The sequence below is a fragment of the Equus caballus genome, chromosome 18 (genome assembly GCF_041296265.1).
Source record: "Equus caballus isolate H_3958 breed thoroughbred chromosome 18, TB-T2T, whole genome shotgun sequence".
Lineage (NCBI taxonomy): Eukaryota > Metazoa > Chordata > Mammalia > Perissodactyla > Equidae > Equus > Equus caballus.
In genome coordinates, this window is record NC_091701.1 from 53,965,258 (window position 1) to 53,986,368 (window position 21,111).

The 21,111-nt window shown below is 39.4% G+C and overlaps 1 protein-coding gene and 1 pseudogene across 7 annotated transcripts in view; both read right to left on the reverse strand.

Annotated features, from left to right (window-relative positions):
* GPR155 (G protein-coupled receptor 155) overlaps window positions 1-7,652 on the reverse strand; it is a 41,396-nt gene extending 33,744 nt beyond the window's left edge. The window contains exons 1-3 of one of the 7 annotated variants that reach the window (XM_005601590.3): window positions 7,317-7,652; window positions 3,571-3,772; window positions 2,817-3,313 (exon numbers count right to left, since the gene is read on the reverse strand). In XM_005601590.3, the coding sequence (XP_005601647.3) occupies window positions 2,817-3,282 (466 nt within the window). In that variant the 5' untranslated portion in view covers window positions 3,283-3,313; window positions 3,571-3,772; window positions 7,317-7,652. The remainder of the gene's footprint in view (window positions 1-2,816; window positions 3,314-3,570; window positions 3,773-7,316) is intronic. The other 6 variants (XM_014732539.3, XM_005601591.4, XM_070242031.1 and 3 more) reach the window with 6 other exon arrangements.
* Window positions 7,653-18,882: 11,230 nt separating this feature from the next.
* Window positions 18,883-20,004, reverse strand: LOC100064941 (translocation protein SEC62 pseudogene; annotated as a pseudogene).
* Between the last annotated feature and the right edge of the window lie 1,107 nt (window positions 20,005-21,111).

Sequence of the window (21,111 nt, forward strand, 5' to 3'; positions counted from 1 at the left end):
TTATTAGCATCTTCTAATGACAGAGGCAGGGAGCCATTCTGATTTGCTGGAATCAGCATTCACCTTGGTAGATTCTAGGTTTCTTCTCACACTCGGATTTCTTAAAGTATTTTGAAAAAAATTGTTCTAAAAAGACAGTGAGCTTCCCTTTTAGTCTGTAATAATTCATTGTAGTATTCCATCACTTGAGTATAGATAAATATTTTAGCGTAATTTCATAGACCGTTACAATTGTCATAATACAGAGAAAAAGGAAATATGACTGTCCTTTTTTAATTCATTAATTGATCTGCCTTCTCCTGAGTCACCTGTAAACAGGATGATGTTGTGGAACAAATGCAGTCTTATAAAGGACCTTTCCTATCAGCTACGATGCTTATCTGCCAACAAGAGAGCAAGAATTCCTGGGAGAGGCCACATAACAGAAAGGGTCATCTCCCTAGAGAAAAAGGCTCTCTGAACAAGGCCAGAAGGCAGACGGGCATGGACAGCAATAAGAAATACCTCATTGGAGCAGACACATGGCCCTACAGTTCTGTTCCACACCTTCCAATTTGCAGATATATGAGAAAGTACTGCCTATTCTCTTGGCTTCTGGTAAGGTTATTGTCTACAACCTAATGTTACAAGAGCTCTTATTTGTGATTTAAAAACAAAAATGACAACTCAAAATCTACAAGCATAATCATCACGGAAATTGGCTAGCACACTGCTGGGAACATGATTACTACCAGATTCACTGATCTAATGTGGGACATAAGAGAAGTAGTGATGAAAATGGCTGACTACATTTTTTATTTGGAGATTCTGCCTCGATAAGAAAATGGATAAAACTCATCTAATAGCTCTTTTTCCACTGCTACTCATTTTATGGATTATTTTTAGAATACTGTAAAGATAAAAAACCTTTGATTCTCTCTGAAACTAATGCTAGTTGGGTCTTCTGGAGATTAAATGGGCATGTTGTATAACTGTGTGGCATACGGAATACCCAGGATTTAGAACCAGAAGACCTAGGTTTGGGTCTCAGTCACCTCTTAGCTGTGTGAACCAGGATAAGACAATTAAAACTGTAAGCCTGTCTCCTTATTTGAAAGTGAGGATAATAATATCTGCCCTATCTCAGATGAGATAAGTATATAAGAAAGTACTCTATAAAGTTACAAATGTTTGTTCTATTTATTTAGGGGCTTACTAATCTATGGGAGCATGAAACTATATATTTACAATTTATGCCTAAATTAAAGAGATAGCAATATTTATTGAATATTTAACACTATGATACTGAGCCACTTCTAAGGTCCTTATTCCATAAATATGTTGACAAATTTACATTATTAATGCCCCTGAAGAGGACAAACTCATTAACTCCTTGCTCTTTTATTTCCAAAGTCTTTATTTAAATGCTTGATTCATCCTTAATTTTAAAACTCAATAACCTTCAAGGAACACCTGTCTAGTTTCTGACTATTTAAAACTATCTAAGAGCCTAGTTTTCCCCTCTCATAAACCTCCTGCTTTACTCATAGTTATTTAACTTCTAAGGCATACCTCTGTCTCTGGTAAGCGAGATGTAGGAGGGTCAAAAGAGGAGAAAGATGAAAAGTATAGTCCACTGGAATCCTTTTGGTGCCAGTGGTGAAATAATTTGGGGGGAAGGCAGGGTAAAACTACTGGATAAGAAATCTGAAAGTCAATGGTAGATTTCAATTATCCATTTCAATAAGTTTTTTTCAATCTCTGCTCAGAAGATATATCATCAGAGAGGCCTTTACTGACCCTCTACCTCAAATAGCACCTCCTTATTCCTATCCCACTGCACTACTTTATCTATTTCTATGGCCCTGGTCATTGCCTGATATTATAATTTTATTTTCCCATTAAAATGTAAATTCAATATGTATATGAACTTTGTTCACAGGCATATTCCCAGCAGCTAGCAGTCCCTGGTACGTAGCAGGTCCCTATGAATGAGTGAATGAATGAATGGCTAGATTCATAATATTCAGGTCTTCACATTATGATACCTGATCAAAGTACAACATAAACTTTAATTTAAAAATAAAAATATAAAAAAAGTAGTTACTAAGTATACGTTTTCTTAGTGGCAGAGTGTTCTGGAAAAAATAAAAAGTTTCCTTTCAAGATATCTCAACATCCCAAACTGGTATATTTACTGTTTTATCAGGAAAACACACATACATAGAAATATAACATTAGGCTGCTTGAGGAGTTAGAAAGGTAAAGAAGGAAAAGTCGGAAAGGTAAAAAACAAAGCCTTCACCATTTTTGTTCTTAAATAAGAAATTAACTTCAGCTAAAGTACATTGACATTTTGAAAAACAAGCTCAAAAACAAGTTTTAATGTAACATAATATATATTCTGGATGGTAAGAAAGATAAGGGAGGGAAAAACTCATTCATAAATTTCCACTGCTAACATCTAATAATTGTATTTATATAGGCATATGCCTATCTTTTTTACATAATTTAATCAGAATCTGATCCCTTCTGAGAATTAAACTTCTTTCATATGTGATTACTGAGAAGAGAAAGAATACTATTAGAAAGACGATTCACAAAGTTCATTTGGATATGACCATTTATTTTAGGTAGATGTTTGAAGGAGCCTCAAACTCTGAAGGAAAAAATATAAATCTTCCAAATTTAAGACATATTTAAGAAAAAATATGAAAAAATTTTTAGATATAAGTATCTATCACTAACAAATGCTTAGATAAATTAAAGTTTTAAATTTTGTTACCTCCTAAAACACTTGAATTTTTAAAAAACTTGAAAAATAAGGAATAACTTACCAATAGGATATCCCAATGCAAAGTCATTACTCTGTGTAGCAAAAATAGGAAATAGTCCAGCTTTGCTAAATCGACTGTCGGGGCTGGCAACCAATAAGGTTAATACACATACAATGAAAAATACAGCAGCTTTGGCAATTAAGATACTATATAGGAAAGCCCAATCCACATTGGAAAAATTAAGTATAACCATGTTTTTGAATAATAAAGCTGGAAGCGCAAATCTGGAGACAAAATTCCCCAGTCCTTTGGCCTGTGTTGATGTTATGACATTGGCCCTTCCTGCTATGTAGCCACAAAGGACTATGCCAAAGCATTCTAGTAAGGCTGGAAAAAGCCTTGTTATTGACATCGAAGGTGAGTCATTACTAGAATTAAACCCATGTGTTACTGTTGAGGACAAAGTCTTCGTCATATTGACTGCAATGGTTAAGTTCTCTGCAGGTAAATCAGAAAAAGAATTCATTTTCTTTCACCTTCCAACTCCGATCAGATCTCTGGAAATAAAGGAAGAAAGATTCAGCTTGACAATCAATAAGAAGAATTTTAGCTGAAAGGATATACTGGCAAACCCAGCCAAATAAATATACATAATTTCTTCGACTACCATCAGGGAAAAATACAAGTTCAAAAAAAAAAAAAGGCTGGGAGTGTTTGCTAGCGACAACCTCTTTACTCTCAAAGGTGGGTCAGCTCAAAATATTTATGTTGCTGTCCTATATTCAGTATCAGACATGAGTAAAATAAGACCCACAAGGATTACAGCTGCAGTGATGCACGGCGCTCCTCTCCAGTGGTCCACACTCGAGCTCCACCCAGTGAATGAGGGCATGGGGCCCACAGAGTCTCTGCTGAATGTCCACTCGCATCCAAATTCTCTGGAAATTTCAGAAGTTCTCAGGGCTACATCAAGGAGTCACACCAGACAGGAGGGTCCTTTCCAGCGTGTGGTCATACTTGGGTACAGGATAGGAAGAAGAGTATAGTAGAGTATCACTGATCAACTTTGAACCAGTAACTTAACTGTTCTATGCCTCACTCTCCTCATCTGTGTAATGGCAATAATAGTACCTCAGAGGAACTTGAGCTTATTCAAGTATAGTCCTTATATCACATCTGGCACAAAGGAATCACTTAACAAAAGGTGAATATAACTTTTGGTAGCATATAAGAGACAGAATGAAAGAAAAATGATGGCATCTCACCAACCTACTCTTAGTTCCTTTTACATCAGCCACACATATTGGCCTTCTCGAATGACCCATAGTCCCTTTGTGCCACAGGAACTTTGCACATACAGTTCACCTTATAATGTTCTCTTGTCTACCTACCTATCACTCTCTACATAATAACACCTACTCATCCTTCAAAGCATATAGTTCAATAATCGCTGTATCACATAAGACTTCTCTAACCCCATAGCTAGGCCAGGAGTCTCTCGCATGTAGACTCATACAGAGTCCTTACTTTTAGAACACTTTTCTCAGTTTATAGTTATACTACGCATTAGAGTGACCACTGATTTATGTCTGTCTCCTTCACTAGACTTTCAGTGCCACAGAAGCAGGGATTGTGCATGTTTTTGCTCACCGTTGTGTCCCTAACGCCTAGCACAGTGCCTGGCACACAGGAGATGTTCTCCCTCTCTTTCTCTAAAATAATAACTTGCTCTTAAATAAACCTTTCTCCCTTTAGTGGATCAGTGTTCTCTTTTAGGATCTATTTTCATGGACGGAAATCTTTTTTTTTTTCTGAATGATCAAGTATTCTAAGTTTTTCACTGTAGCAACAGGCCCAAGAGCACAAAATGTGTTCTGAAACGTTCTAAAGCTGTTCAGAAAATGTTAAAGTACACAAAATGTGTTGTAAAATGTTCTAAAGATGTTCAGAAAATGCTAAAGCACGGAAAAATTCTTTATGCTAACCTTACAATACTTATCAGACCCCACCCTTGCTACCAGGGACACAATGAACAGGAGGTTTGGACCACTCTGCAACGAATCAGCTTTTATTAGTAACTTGAAATTAATATGGTGACAATTGCCAATTTCTAAGCAATTATTCTGGGTTAACCATCTAAAGTGAACTTATATAAGGTAGAAAGTAAAAAAGCTCTGGCTTCCTGAAATTTACAATGCCCAGGTTAAGCTCTCAAACACCCACCTCACATTAAAAAGACTCAGATATCTGGCAGGCCAGAGATCAGCAACAACTGATACACAGGGGTGTGGATGAGATAATTTTCTCTGTGCTACCCTGGTATAAACTGAACCATTTAGAAACCTGACATTTAATCTGGATCAGGACAAGTATTTTTCTACTAGGATTAGATGGGAGTGGTCAATATACCCAAAACCTACAATTACTCACATACTTGAAGTTTACCATATAAGCATCAAATTATATCCTGGGAAGGCTACTGGTTGGTACAGGGACGCTTTGTTGAAGTAGGAGCTGGTGAACAATTAAAGGAGCCCATGAAAGACGAGGACTTAAAAAAGTCAGTGCTAAAGAACAGCACTTAAGTAAATTAGCCCAGTCTTCTGTTATTTTTACAAAGTTCCCTACATTTCTTTGCCTGGAGCATTCAGAACTCCTGCTGCTCACTGCCTCTTATTTGTACTGCATTCACATATCAATGTATTCCGATAATTTCTAACCAACAGTTTTACCTAAACTAGTAGTTGTTCAGTGAAAAGTGTCAAAGAGACCTGAACCCAATTTGGGGCCTTATTGCTTATCAACAGTTTGGGCAAGTTACTTAGCCTCTCAGAACCTTAGCTTCCTCAACTCTAAAATGAGAGTAAAAACCTCCTTAGAGGGCTATTGTGAGGACTGGAGATTTTATACACAGCTTTGTCACAGAAGCTTATCACAAACTAGGCTTTCAAGAATTGGTAGCAATTGCTATTAGGCGTGTAGTCCTAATAATAATGATAAGAATGGTAACAAATTAAATATAATTCATTGTCCTATGCCAGTTCATCAAACATACTTAGCATTAAAGATCCTCCACCTAAAATAGAGGGACGGAATGGGTTGTAAGGTTATCAGTTTTTGTTATTTACCAAACAATTAACAGGAGTTCAACTGAATTTCGTTTGATCTCAAATAGTTGTTAGCAGGGAAAGCAGAGCGCTTCCTTTTTCTCAAGGTGACAGTCTAATAACAGTTGTAGCAACACTCAGGCTTAACTTTCAGTTAGTTGAAAATTAAGAGAAAAACTTTGAAAAGTAATCTGCCCCTTCCCATGAGGTTTTTAAAATGTTTCTCGACACTATAAAGGCAATGCCTGCTAATTGAAGGGAAGTCAAAATAACCGAAAAGGACTTACAAAGTTTTATCTCATCTTAATCTTTTTCTTTTTTTCCAATGGGAGGAAATATGCTTTCTAAAGCATTATTTCCAAATGAACAGGAAACACAGCAACAGAGGTGTTCAAAAAATTATATCCAGTCTTTTCATCTGATTAAAAACAAAGCTTGTTATGGAACAGACAAGTTTATCTGTCACAGTAAAAGATGGCTCTCTGACCGCTCACGGGACGGAAAGTGGAGAAATGCTATATGCAAACCACTTCAGACCACTTCATATTTGGTTTAAGTAACACCAAAGAACCACTGAAATTGTAAACAACTGCTATTATTAAGTGAAAATGGGGAGGAGGGTTCTGATCAACTTCAAAGAGAAAGCTTTAACCTCTTAGGCTATTTCCCAAACACCCAATATCCTTTATCCTGTAGGAAAAGCATAATACAGTGTGATGTTATTAAAGCACCCTTCAACATCAACAGTGAGACCATCCACCCACTCCCACCTACTTGCAGGGGACCAAATGCCCTCCCTAGAGACCCAGGGCGGGGAGCGCTGCGCACTGCCTCTTCCCTTGTCGACAGGGGCAGCCTATGGCCCTCCAAGATAAGAGTGTGGAGAGGCGAGTCGCTAACCAAACGGGCCGCCCAGAGAGCAGATGCCGCTCAATACCTGGGCAGGCAGCGGTGGAAATTGAAAGGCAGCCTGAGGTCTCTGCCTGGGATAAAAAGTTGTTCGCTCAGCTTCCCCAGGGCATGAGAGTCACAACGTCATGTTAACTGACAGGCTCCCAAAAGGGGTAAGGGGGAAAAATTTGGCGCAAAGCTCCCGGTATGTGGGCAGAAGCTCCTAGGAGGGCAGATACTGACGCCACCCTTGGGGATAAAGGGAAGAGTCCGCGAATGACAGGATGGACGACCAGCAATAAGGTGCTCCTCAAACTGGGGATGGCAGTTCTGTCTCCGGAGGGGACAAGCAGCCCCTTCTCCTACGTAAGCCTTCGCAGGTGGCCCCGCACGTCCTAAAGGCGGGCACCGCGGGGCAGAGGTGAAGAGCCGCGGGCTGGGGCCTGAGCACCAAGGCGGGGCGCTGCACACTTGCCCAGACCCGGGGCGTGGGGGCGGACACCCGGGGCCTCCCAGGCCGAGCCAGGACCGGGCAGGTCCGCGCGCCGGGGGCCCATCTCACCTGCTATGTCTGCAGCCCCCGGGCCGCAAGGAGAAGGGAGTCGGTGCTCGCGGTGGGCCAAGAAGGGAGGAAATCACTGTCATCTCCCACCCCGCACCCTCCTACTGGAGAGGCGCCGGCTGCCGGCTACCGCAGCTTGGGCACGTTCCGCGAAAGTAAAGAGCCGAGAAGCCGCGGCCAGGTCAGCTCCTCCCCGCGCCCGCAGCACCGCCCCGCCCCGCCCTCAGGCCCCGCCCCCGGCCGGGAACCTCCCAGCGGCATGGCCCCAGAGCCTCCCGGACCCGGAACCTCCTAGCCTCACGCCCCGGCCCCGCCTTCAGGCCCTGCCCCCGCCGCGAGCCTCCACGCCGCAGGGCCCCGGGCCCCGCCCTCAGGCTCCGCCCCCGGCTGCCGGGACGCCCAGCGCGCGATCCCCGGCCCCGCCCCTCCAGCCGCTAGCCGCCCCGCGGCTAGACTCCGGCGGCGGGACTTCCGGCCGCAAGGCTCTCGCAAAATGGCGGCTGCTGTAGGGGATTTTTAGTCTCGTTTTCCCGTCCTCAGCTCGAATGCGGAGGCCTTTTATCATGCCGCGTGACCTCAGCTTCGTGTGATCCGCCAATTCCTCTCTTAGTTTAGTCATGTTTATAGCAGAGTTTAAGAGCAAGGACTTAGACCTGGGTCAGCAGCCTGCCTTCCACCTTCCCAAGGCAGTGTGACCTTGACCTCTCTAAATCAGAGATTAAAATGTCTAAAGCTTTAGCGCTGTGCTTGATTTAGAATAAGCTCCCAGTCCTGACTGCTTCTCTTTCTATGGTAGGGGAGACTACATGCGCGTCTCCTCACTGTGCTGAGAAGAAACTGGTTGTATTGGTGGGAAACTTCCAGAGCTTCTTGAAATGAGGGGGTCCCAAATATAGGGCTCCGTTTTGAAGCCCGAAGAAACTCTGTATTTGAATTTGTATTTTGGAATCAAAATTATTTGAAATTTGAAAATATTTATAACTCTCAGTTAATATTTCCACAAGCATCTGTTCTTTGTAAAGCCTCTATTTTGCGTCTAACTTTTTTGTCTGGCAACTTCGGTGTCTTCCTAGCACCTTGGTAGTTTTAGTGCAAAGATACAAAAATATATGGCTTAACTTGAAAAATCATAGTGAGCTAAGGGTTGGTTAAAGGATCTGAAGACTAAGTAGGAGAAAAATAAGCAGAAACTGAAACTATAGAAAAGTCATGCATTCTGCTCCTGTTCTCACTTCACCTTTGTTCTCTTCTTCATTTTTTACTGTCTTCCTTGTTTCCCTTAAACCTAGCTACTTTTTCTTTAGTCTTCTAAATATATTATCTCAGGGCTAAAAGGGTTTCTGTTTAGAAAGTATGAAGGTTAACGCAAATAAATTCTGATTGAACTTTGACCCTTACGGAAATACTGGAAGATAGGCCTGGAAAGGTAAGTTAGGATCAAGGTCTAGGAGGTTCTTGAGATTAGTCATAAAGTTTGGACCTTATCCTTTGACCACAGTAAAACCATTAGGTATTTTCTCACAGGAACGTGTCATAATGATTACAGTATTTCTGGATATGTAATCTAGAAGCTTCCCCAGTGTTAGTTAAAAGAGAGAGTGAAAGCAAGAAAAACAGATGCCTTTGGGAAGAACTGAGATGTGACGAAGTGAATACGTACTCTGGAGTGATGATAATGAAAAGAATGGAGACATTGAATGAAAATGTCCAGAGAATTTTCAAGAATGTGAAAGGGCTGAGAGACATTACAAAAGGAGAACTGATAGGGCTCATTACTGGTAGGGCTACGGAAGGGAAGGAGAATGAACATAGGTATTTGCTCATCCATTATAGTAAAGAAAAAGAATTGAACTACGGAGCCTCCAACATCCTTCCTGGTTCTAAAGCTTCATTATTTTCTATCATTCTGTTATTTGGAGATGAAAAGAGGAAATATTTCAAATGGAGGAAGCAGTTACAAGAAGATAGTTTTGTTTTAGGCCTAAAATCTGAAACTTTGAGAAATTATGTAATTCAGACTCCTCTCTTGAAGTGATCATCATCTTTATCTGAGGTCCTGGAGATTAAGCGATTGGTGCAAGAGAATGGGAATATAAGTGCTCACTGTCCTGTGAACTAACTGCTCATGAAGGTATCAGAACACGTAAGTAGAGATTTCTGGTAGACACCCAGAGAGAAAACAGAAGCTCAAGAAAGAGAAAGAACAGAGCTAAAGATGTGGTTTGGGATAACTGTATGGAATGGATGAGTATTCTGAGAAGAGCAGCTTGTTGGGGGGATCTCTAGGAACAGAGTATGTACAGAGGTGAAAGACTTCATTAAAACATCATCCTCAGATAAGCAATTGCTTATATGAATGAATACCATAAGAAAATCACTCAATTCCACTATTGCATTTGCTAAGCATTCTGTGAGATGCTGACCTATATATACTATTAACTGAAAAAAGGGAAGAAAAGCTAAAAGTTATTCAAACTAATGGAGGAAAACTGTAAATTAATCTTAAACTCCACTTACAAATAAATAGAACACGTACCTTCAAACACATTGATACTCATTTTCCTCAACTCCAGCTGATCAAGATTGACAGGAGAAGTAAACCAAATGGTTTGCACAATGACAAGGATCGTGTAGGGTATATGTTGAGGCAGTGTGATATAATGTAGACTCCTGGTGAATTTTACTTTTTTCCAAAATGAAGTAGTTCTAATGTTTTTTTTTCTGATTATGAAAGTAATAATTATAAGATATTCAGATAGTACAGAAAGGAATGAAGAAAGTGAAAATCATATCTACAGATAACTTTTGTTGACATTTTACTATATGTGCATCACCTTTTTCTATTCATTTATAGATTATTTAAGAAATAGGATTATACAATATGCATGATTTTTATAAACTTTTTCATTTACTAATATATAATTAACATTTTTTATCCATAAACATAGCTCTGTATCATAATTTTTAATACCTGTCATGTATTCCCTATTGAAATTTTGAGGATGATCTTTCTTGAAAAAGTGAGAACTGTGGACCATCCATAAAGTCTAATCAAAGATGAGTACAGAAGAGGGAGATAAAATAGTAGAAGTGTTTAGAGTGACTTAAAATGTGTTGTTTGAATATGTCTAATATGATTTCAAATTTCTTTAAAAACGTTTAGGTTTGTTTTAAAACTCTCCATCCTTTGCCCAACAGCACCAGTTTCTTTTTAGGGATCTATATGCTTCCAAAGAAGTTGACTTCACCCTCAGAGGTGATGTAACTAACCTAGGCTATCCAATCAGTATATTCCATCCCTTTGGACTCAATGATTGAGTCAAGGAGGGCGTTGGCTCTAAGGTGGTTTGACAGAATGACTCTTAGGACTTTTGCTGGGAATGTTGATGTTCTCTTTCCTGCTGGACGAGAGGAAGATGCTGGCAGCCATCTTGGAACCATGAGAGGAGCCAGTCTTAGAATGATTCAGACACCGAGGAAGGCACAGCAGAGAAAAGGAAATAAATGGTCCTTGATGTCATATTGAGTTGTAGAATCAAGCCTCAGACCGCGGACTTCTCATTCATGTGACCCAATCAGTTTTCTTTATTGTTTAAACAAGTTTGAGTTGGGTTTTCTGTTACTTGAAATCAAATGAGTGGGAAAAAATTCTAAAAGAAAGTGCCAACAGTAATTATCTCTGAGTGGTAAAAATACACGATTTTAATTTTTTTTCTGTGTAGAAAAGTTCCCAAAATGTCTACAAAAAAGTACATATTAATTTTTTCAGGAAAAAGTCTGAAATAAGTCTTAAAGTGTATATTTTGGCTATATGGAAATGGTGAACAATACCTAATAGTAAATATTTTTCTCAAACAAATTTAAAAGCCACTACTATGTGTTAAACCAGGTAGATATACAAAATCCACCCATAAAATAGAACAATTTAAAAGCACTGATATAGCACAATATATGAATTTTTGCAAGGCTAAGACATTGCTTTTGTTAATCTTTGTATCCCTAGCACTTATAGTAGTGCTCTTCCTGACATATAGTAGGTGTTCCATAAATAGTTATTGAATGACTGAATAAAACATAATTGCCTGCCAGCTATCCAGGATGTTAAAGTGTACTTCCTTTTTTTCCTTTTTTTTTTTTTTATTGAGGTAGCATTGGTTTATAACATTATATAAATTTCAGGTGTACATCATTATATTTTGACTTCTGCATAGACTACGTCATGTTCACCACACAGAGACTAATTACCATCTGTCACCTTACACATGTGCCCTATTACCACTTTCGCTCTCCTCCCTCCCCTCTTTCTCTCTGGTAACCACCACAGTGTACTTCTATTCAATGGGAGCTATTTGATATAAGCAACTGTGGTATAGCTCTTTTATAGTGGCTGGATTTCTTATATTTTCCAGCTTTTCACTCAGCCCAGGTTTATAGCCTTATTTAAATAGTCTTCCAAGTTGTGGCTTCTTTTTGTTATTTTAAATGCTATAATTAAATAATTTAATTTTTGATCTGTCAAGATAAAACCCTGGAAATTATCTTTTAATTTAATTACACAAAGATATGTATGTGTGTTTGTGTTTTTGTAAATACATAATAGTGCCCCCCCCCCTTCAATCTGCTATTAAAATATTCTCATGAAGCTTCTGGGTTGGTGAACGTGTGGAAGTGCTGGGAGATTGGTGAGCCCAGAGAGGGCGTGGAAGCTCCATGCCCCTTCCCACATACCTTGCCCTATGCATCTCTTCCATCTGGATGTTCATCTGTATCCTTTATCATATTTTTTAATAATAAACCAGTGAATGTAAATATATATATTCTTACAAAAGCAATGAGGGAAAGTGGAATCTAACCATCTCACCTGGTTACTGATCTTACAGACCTCAGGTAAGTCTCAAATGTGGCTTTAGCCTGGGCCGGCACTTAAGAAGTTAAGCAGAAAAACAGTGAAACCAGAATTAGGTTATGAAACTGAAAGTTAAATCAATGACTTTGATAAGATAGGGTGTAGAAACTATATAGTAGAAGCATGACTTTGGGGGGCCATCCAGTTTGTTTCAGGACTTAGCTTCTTGATACTTGTGGTTTTGTTTTGACCACATTTTTGGGGAGGAGGAAGGGAAGGGGTTAGAGATCAGGAACGTGATAATGAAAAACAAAAAAAAGTACCCTTATTTTTGCTACTAGTTTGTTCTCTTAAAAATGTGCTCACAGACAAACTTATGTAATAGGCAATCTTTAAACAAAGAATCTGATGAATGTGTAGAGCATTTTGTAATTTGTATAATCTCTAAGATGAAAAACTATAAGAATTAACCAATGTTGTAAAATATAAAGAGGAAGTGGGGAAAAACCTCAGATTTAACTGACTTTAGAGTGTTTAGTTGATTGTAGCTATAACATGGGTGGAACTTTTGAGAAAATCGCTACCTCAAAAAAGGCTATCACTTCCTCAGCACAATGATTAAGTACAGACCTCAGAAGCATTCTTCCAGTAGAGGAGGATGTGTCCTTCCCTCCATAGAGGGCAGGTGCTCTATCTGTGTTGATTTCCATCCTGTCTTCAGGGCTTGGCACATAGTAGGCACTTGATAAGTATTTGTTGACCTCCTGCCTCTTGGAATGCTAGCTAAACAAGTTTGTGAAGTTTCTGTATTTAGGGAATCACTTAAAACAGAAACTTGTGCTCTTTCTTGTTTCTGTGTCTTTCAACAATCAACAAAAGTAACTAATGGAGATGTATCAGAACTCAAGTCTATGTGGCAGCAGAGGAATCAGATCATTTTGGTGACTTCCAGTGGCTGGAACAGAATAAATCATGGGGGAATCATCATTGGTTCTGACATAGACTGAATACAATAATGTCCCAATCATTAATTCTACAAATACTTAAATGTCCCCAGAATTCCAGAAGTTATTTAGACTTTCCTTTTACCCTAACTTCTATGCAAGCATTCCCTAAACTATTTCAAAAAGTTGAAACAGAAAAGAAAACTTTAGACTTCTGAACTACAAGAGCATTACACAGACCTAGTCAGAAGGAGGGCTGGGTACTAGGTTTGGAGATGGTTGTTCTTGGAGAATAAAGTTGATAAAAGTAAGCTTCTCAGTACGGGATCAATGGGGATTGAGGCTTCTATAGTCTATAGCTAATAGCATGATTAACAATATCCTCAAGTCTGGCTTATTATTAGTTCTACTGGCCTAACTCAGACCCTCTCACGTGGATTTGTTATACTCAGACATTTTGGAGACAAGATGTTTATAGTAGTGTTAAAATTTGATGAAGTTTCTAGGAGAATCTTAGAAATTTTATTTCATATGTTGCCTCAGTAGCTGGTGAAGGATTTTCTTTTAATATAACAGTCTTTGTCGACCAAGAACTAGTATTAAAAGTTCAAGCCCAACGTTTGCCATAGTGGTAGAATTGTTTATTTTAGAGGCAAAAGGGGATTATCCCTGAGGGCAATGAAACAGTTTCCAGAAATCTTCAAACTGGAAGCTGTAGTCCCAGTGAAATTCAGAAGCGCCTCCATGAGTCTCTCTTCTCAACCGCTTTAATCTCACTCATCCAACCATGTGTGTCAAAAATTAGAATATGAAGGAAATGACCATTCTCTTGCTTGTCCAAAATTCCTTTGCTAACTCCAGAAGGTGCTAAACGGGGAAGGAGCATGACCTCTGTTACAGGGAATTTAGCCTGTGAGGAGGTTAGAGGAAAAAAAGCCTTCATGAGAATAGCTAGACATTTCAAAAAATGTAGAGCATTAGTGGAAGTAATTCCAGAGTAACCCGAAGAAGAGAAATTTGTCTCCTCAGCTCTTGGAAAGGGAAGTAAGAGAAGCTTTGTATGGGTCCCACTAAGGGTAGGCGACCAATGGGAAGCTGTTGCTAAGGAGACAGCTGGTGCAGGCTATAAGGACTGTTCTACAAAAGGAGAAAGGGAGGAGGGTTAGAATTTAGACATTTCCTCCTATTTGACAAGAGTTGTTCCATTTTTCCTCTTTTAGGCCTCAGTCTTGATGTGCTTTCCAGCACTCTATCACTCTTTCTCTTTTTCAGCATCCTCTCTTCTCAGTCTTCTCATTTCATTATTATTGCATGCCAGTGATTTGGTACTAACAGGCTGCCTGCTTGCTCCGCACATTATTTGTTCGTTATGATTTGCATGTATGGGTTACTGATCAAGGAGCTAGGAGAGTCAAGTGAGCAAACAGATGGAATAACATGGGGGTGGAGATCTGTCATAAAGATTGAGGTACAGAGTGGTAAAAAGCAGGATGCTTCATCATGGTCAGGAGTCCAAAGATCTGTCACAGTAGTTTTCAATCAGAGCTTCACACTAGAATCACTTGGGAATATAATTTTTTAAAAATATAGATGCCAGGGCCCCAGCCAGACTTACTAAATCAACATCACTGGGATTGGATCCAAGATGTGCATTTTTTTTTTTTTAGATTCTGCAGATGATTCTAATGCAAATTCATAATTAAGAGCTACTCATTTAGGGAATAAACTAGAAATTATAAATCAGTTTCAAGGGCAGGCAGGAATATTTATCTTAGGGGACAGCAGAAAATTTTTCTAGAATCTCAGTGCTCTATGGGGAGAAATGTGTTTTTATTATAGGAAAAGGGCACACTGAGTCTGGCAACTTCCTTCAGAAATCCATTTCAATAGCTGTTTTCCTATCAGGACATTGTTCCTCATGCGAAACCCATTTCTTTTTGGTTTGTCCTTTGTGGAGAATAGCAAAACAAAACAAAAAACAAAATTGATCACTGTCTTCGTTTCTTCTGTATGTACATCATGTCCTCACTGTAGTGCCATTAGCAAATCCCAGTCAGAAAGTTCATGTTATGGGTGAAACTGGATGAAGTAATTTTCTGGTGCATTCAATAACTAAGCCAATACATTTACTGTATTGTGGATTATATTGCGAAACCCCAGTGCAGTCATTTCACCATCTCTTAAAGCTTCAGTTTTTGAGAAACAATCCTAATTCCTCTTATCTTTCTCCAGAGATGTGATTTTCTAAAATGTGGCTTTTTACTAATTTTTTCCTTTATAGTTTGTGCATTTGGTGTCTTATTTCAAAATCCTCCCCTGTACCAAGATCATAATGATATTCACCTACATTTTCTTCTGTAAGTTAAATGTCTTTTAAAATTGTTATTCTTTGAACCATTTTTCAAATTCTCAGATGTTATGAAAGCCCCACTCTAGATTCAAAATGTAGAAAGTTTCTGCCCAACATGGAGAAGAATATTTCTGTAGCTCCTACTACAGAATCTAGATCAAAAAACCCTCAATGCAGAATAAAATAAAATAGGAATGTACAAGGAGAGAAAAATCTATAAAGTGTGGTAAAAGAAGATAGCAGAGCAGTATCAGTTAATGGAAAGATAAACTATCTTAAAGCCAAGGTGTATTTTCCCTAGAGATACTGAAGAGATGAAGCCTTAAGCCTTGGGAAGAGTGAGCAAATGCAGGGTGTGTGGACTAATGGCTGGTAATCATGCTGTGGATATGCTTATCGCATGTTTATCAAATGTCTAGCAGGGACGTACTTATCCTTTGTTTGTCAGACGCCTAGCAGGGCTTTTAAGATGTCCTTGAGCAAAAGTCACTTTCCAGCTCCATGTCAAGTCTAGTAACCCACCCCCCCAACAATTTCAAAGAAAGTAATCCTTTGATAAAATTCCTAGAAGTTGTCCCACATCTGAACCCTTGCTGTGGCCTTCCATACCCACCCACTTCCTCAGGTCCTTGGCTTAACTTTGGAACTTGCTGTTGGAGTTTGGGCTCTTGTACTGCTTTATGAATGTCTATTATTTACTGTTTTCCACCTGCCTCCAGAATTTCATCAGACACCCAGTTGTACCCACCTATGATTGACTTGGCTCACTTGTACTCTCTCTTCTATCTAATTGGAATCATAGGGCCTCTGTGTAGGGTCCTTAATACCATCTCAAGCTGATGATAATAAGCTTCTGGCCATAATTTTCCAACTGTAACATGGTGGAGACTATTACTTGCACTAGAAAGCCAAACCTCTAGGATACTCTCCTCATACTTATATGGTCTAATTGACAATTGTGCCAGCAGAGGAGGCATTTCTATCCACATGGAAGACTCTATTTGCAAAGGTGTGACTTGTGTTAGGCTACCCTGGGCTGAATAGCACCACCCTTTGTGGGAGCACCTGTTTTCCTCTCATCAAGTGAATCTGATAGTTGGATGGGCCTAAGGATGCTTCTGTTCCTCACCAGGAGCACCTTTCTCTGCCACTACAAGAAGTGCGCTGTAAGAAGTGTTACTGCTGTCACTGTCACCTTGCCCACTGTGACATGACGGAGAACTGACAGGGTTGGTTCAGCCACCTTGGCTGCCTAGGCAGATAGCCCTTTCCTTCCTCGCTACTTTATGTACTTTTCCCTAAGTCTGCCTTCTCAGTAAATGTGCACCTGACATTGTTTCATTTCTGCCACTTCTAAATTCTCTCTGTCCTGGATAGCCCAAAAATCTTAGGCCTTGCCATCTTCGATCCTGTAAATACGCTTCTCTCCTACACTCATTGCCTATGGGCTCTGATCTGTGCCATGCTATGAAGCGCCCACTGGTTAGCATTCTACATGGAAGCAGGGTTGTGCCTGGGGAGCTCTAGGCCACATAGATCTCGATTACCTTGATTTAGTAAACCTGGCTGGGGCCCTGGCATCTATATTTTAAAAAATTATATTCTCCAAGTGATTCTGGTGTGAAGTCCTGCAGTAGGCTAGCACCCTGGCCATCATAAACTTCGAGAATTATAGGTTTCAGGGCTGGCCCCATGGCGGAGTGTTTAAGTTCGCACGCTCCGCTTCGGCAGACCAGGGTTTTGCCAGTTCAAATCCTGGGTGCTGACGTGGCACTGCTCATCAAGCCATGCTGAGGCGGCATCCCACAAGCCACAACATGAAGGACCCACAACTAAAAATACACAACTATGTACCAGGGGGCTTTGGGAGAGAAAGGAAAAATAAAATCTTAAAAAAAAAAAGAATTATAGGTTTGAATTCTCTTCCACTTTCTTCATAGTCCTAGGTGAGCTATTACCACTTGTCTCTGCTGGTAAACCTCAACCCAGCAACCTCTGAGTTACAGTTTCTGTGAGCCCCACAAGGTATTCCAGCCACTAAGAGTTTACAGCTCTGTCCTGGTCATACAGACCAGATGACTTAGGAGTGGTGCCATCACACCTTGGGGACATCGTCAGTAGCTGTCCCCATCTTGACTGAAGGAAAGTAATTTAACATTCATTATCGGTTTATAAGAGTATAACTCCAAGGAATGACTATGCTCATAAGTAAACATAAGATTTTTCTGAAAGATTTGTAACTAAGGAATGCAAGACATAAAATCAAACTGCAAAAGTAGATCAAAGCAATTAGAGTTCAATGGTTCTCTTATGTTTTCTTTTATGTCCTTTATTTTAAATTGATATTTTAGAACAGTAAATTATCTTTCATAGTAGTGCCTCCTGGTCTGATGATAGTAGCCTATTTTTGAATGTAGAGATTTAAGATAAATCAAAATGAACATTAAGACGTACAAACAGCTACTTTAAGTCTGCTCTCAATTTAATAAGGATCATTTTAACTTCATACTCAAATACACGAAATGTTGGCACAAAATTGAAGCTGCTGTAGAAAGATCACAGATGTTCTGTGGGTTATTGAAACTTCCATTTCTCTAAAAACATATCCTTAAAGAATCTTAATTTTATAAATTTAAATGTTGAGAAAATGTCTAAATAATAAGTAACAATTAAAAGAAAATATTTATTTGTAAATTATGTACAGAATACACTTTATTTTACAAAAAGGAGATGGGAAGAAGGGAGAAGGGCTGTCACCTTCCAACCAATGCTGTTTGCCTTCTCTGTTGGAGATGACCATGTTTCTCTGAATGAGATGTACAAATCAGTTTGGATTTCCTAAGTTGGAAAAGGAGAATTTGTAGCTAAACTAAAAATGTTGCTTTATTATTAGTAGTTGCCTTGTTTCCACAAAATACTTTTGAACCCTGTTAACTCAGAATTGTAGAAATTTCCTCATATAATTTTATAATCAACAAAAGCTTAACTATCAAGATCAATGAGTTTAAGTGTTTCATCTTAAAGAAACTGTGAAGTGGCTACATAACTATGTGTAATCTGAAATGTTGGTGTTTCTTTTTTATCTCTTTTAGTTATTTTGATTAGTCTAACAGTAAAAAGCCCTACAACTATCAAAAACGCCATTTATCTAAATGTCGTTGTGGAAAGTACATCTTTGATACCTATCAAAATGAATGAGACCTACTTACCGTAAAATTATCAAATAGATAAAACTTATAAATGGCTTTAGACTATACCAATAGTAGTATTCTATGAAATGAAGGACTGAATATAATTGCTTGGATGTCAAATACATGTCAGCAAATGAATTTAAAGAATGCCACAAATTTCAAGTATACATTATGATGATCGGCCAACATAGAAAATCCAACCTCTTGTACTTCTTTAGTCCTCAAATTAGTCAGATTATGATTTTTCAAGTGAAGATTGAGTTGTTTCTCCATCGTCGTCTTCTTCCTCCTCTTCACAATCCCCATCTGTTTGCTGTTGCAATTCCTCTTTTGTGATCATTTCAAAATCATTCCCATTTCCACTACTGTGTTGGGATCAGTCATTTGCCCTCCTGTCGCTGTCTGTGTCTGAGTGCTGTTCTCCACCCGAGCCTTCTGTGCCCTGACTTCCTGGTCCTGCTTTTCCCTCCTCACCTTCCTTTTTCTCACTGTCTGACTTCTTCACTGTCGGACTTCTGCTGCTTTTTGGTTTCAGATTTCTCATCTTTCTTTAAGTCTGCTTTTGGTCCTTTATATTCATGTGTGTACAAAGGCCTGAAAGAGTCAATGAAGCCCATGTCAGTAGTCAGATTTGGCAAGAACCAAAAGTGGTGTCTTCCTCCAGTTGAGCCAAATGATGAGAAACAGAATGCCACAAGCAACAGCTAGGAGAAGAATGCTGGCTACAAAACACCTGCGCCCACGCTGAGGGAGAAAACAGCCACTCTCGTTTCTGCTGGCCAGAGAGTGAAGAGTGGCTGCTATCACTGCAATTACAAGAGTAAATCCCATGACAGATGTTTTAAAGTGAACTGGGTCATAGATCCACACAAATACCTCATTTCCATCCAGAAAAACTTGATCATCATGTCCCTCAAGCTTGAGTTTTTTCTTAGTTTCCCTTTTGGGAGTTCCTGGAGTTTTCTCCTTTTTGGATTCTTCCTTCTCGTCAGCTTTTTTTTCCTTTTACCTTTTTGGTCTTTTCATCCTTTAGATTTTCTTTCTTGCTCCTTTTATCTTCTTTTCCACTTTCAGATTTCCTTTCTCTTTTTCTTTTTTTATGTCTCATCATACTTCATTTTCGTTACTTTCAGTGCCCGGTGAAAAAACTGCTTCTTTAAAAGCCAATAAAATAAGCAACCTGGTGACCCATCATATTGGTGGACTTCGTTGCACAGTTGAATCGAAGATATTTGGGTACAGTCTTCTCTTCTTCAGATGGTCCACCAGCTTCCTGGATCTGCTTCTTGTGTCGCCTGCGTTCCACCAAGTTGGCTGCTCCGCCCCACTCTCCCCATCTTAGGCTGGGAGTCAGCATGTGCCCAATGACCTAGGTGAGGCTTGGCATGAGTGGAACTTCTGCCTCCCCAGAAATTCCCCAAGGCTAGTGGAGAGACATCCACTAGATGAGGTTCCTCTTGAGAGGAACCTGGCCTTAGCATTATGCTTTATGGACGCTTCAGAACTGCTGAACCCTTGGTAGGCTTTTTGGGTCCTGCACCATCTGGGACAACATGCATATGATGCGTGTTGTATTCATATCCTATTGTTGCTATAACAAATTACCACAAACTTAGTGGCTTAAAATAACACAGACTTATATTACAGCTCTGGAGATCAGAAGTCCAAAAGCTTTCTCCCTGGGTTAAATTGAAGGTGTCAGAAGTGCTGGTTCCTTCTGGAGGCTCTGGGGAAGAATCTCTGTCCTTGCCTTTCCCAGCTTCTAGAGTCTGCTCACAATCCTTGACTTGTGAGTCCCTTCCTCCAGATTCAAAACCAGCAATGCTGCATCTCTGTGACTCTCATTTTGTAGTCACATCTCCCTCTGACCGCAGTTTGGAAAGGCCATTGGTATTGTCATCTGAGAAAAAACTGAGCCCTCTCCCTGGAGCAGGATCTCAGGCTCTGGGCATGGGCCCTGGTCCCTCCTCCCTTTGATCCAGGTACCTGAGGTTGGACCACCATGTCAAGATGTGCTTGTATTTTTGTCTTATTTCTCCTCCCTTAACCATGCTTTTTTTAAATTTGCTTTTAGAGATGTTGAAGGCTATAAGTATTTCTAGTAACACAGAGAATCATGATCTCCAAAGAATGTTTCATATAAACCACTGTTTGAGTTCAATAGGGGTAAATGTCCAAAAATAGTGGAATGGCCAGAGAGAGCAAGGTATGACACTTTCTTTCTTCTTTCCCCCCACAAATCCCAATCTTTTCTGATTATAATACAGACAATATGTGCACACTTTAAAAAATGCAGTACCAAGATGTGTATAGTAGAAAATAAAAAGTGCTCAATAATGCCAACAGAAATAATCTCAGTTAATATATGCAGAAACATATCATACATATACACATACACTCAAAAGCACACATATATTTACTGAAATGTGAATAATTTATAACTTCTATTTTTATATTTAATATT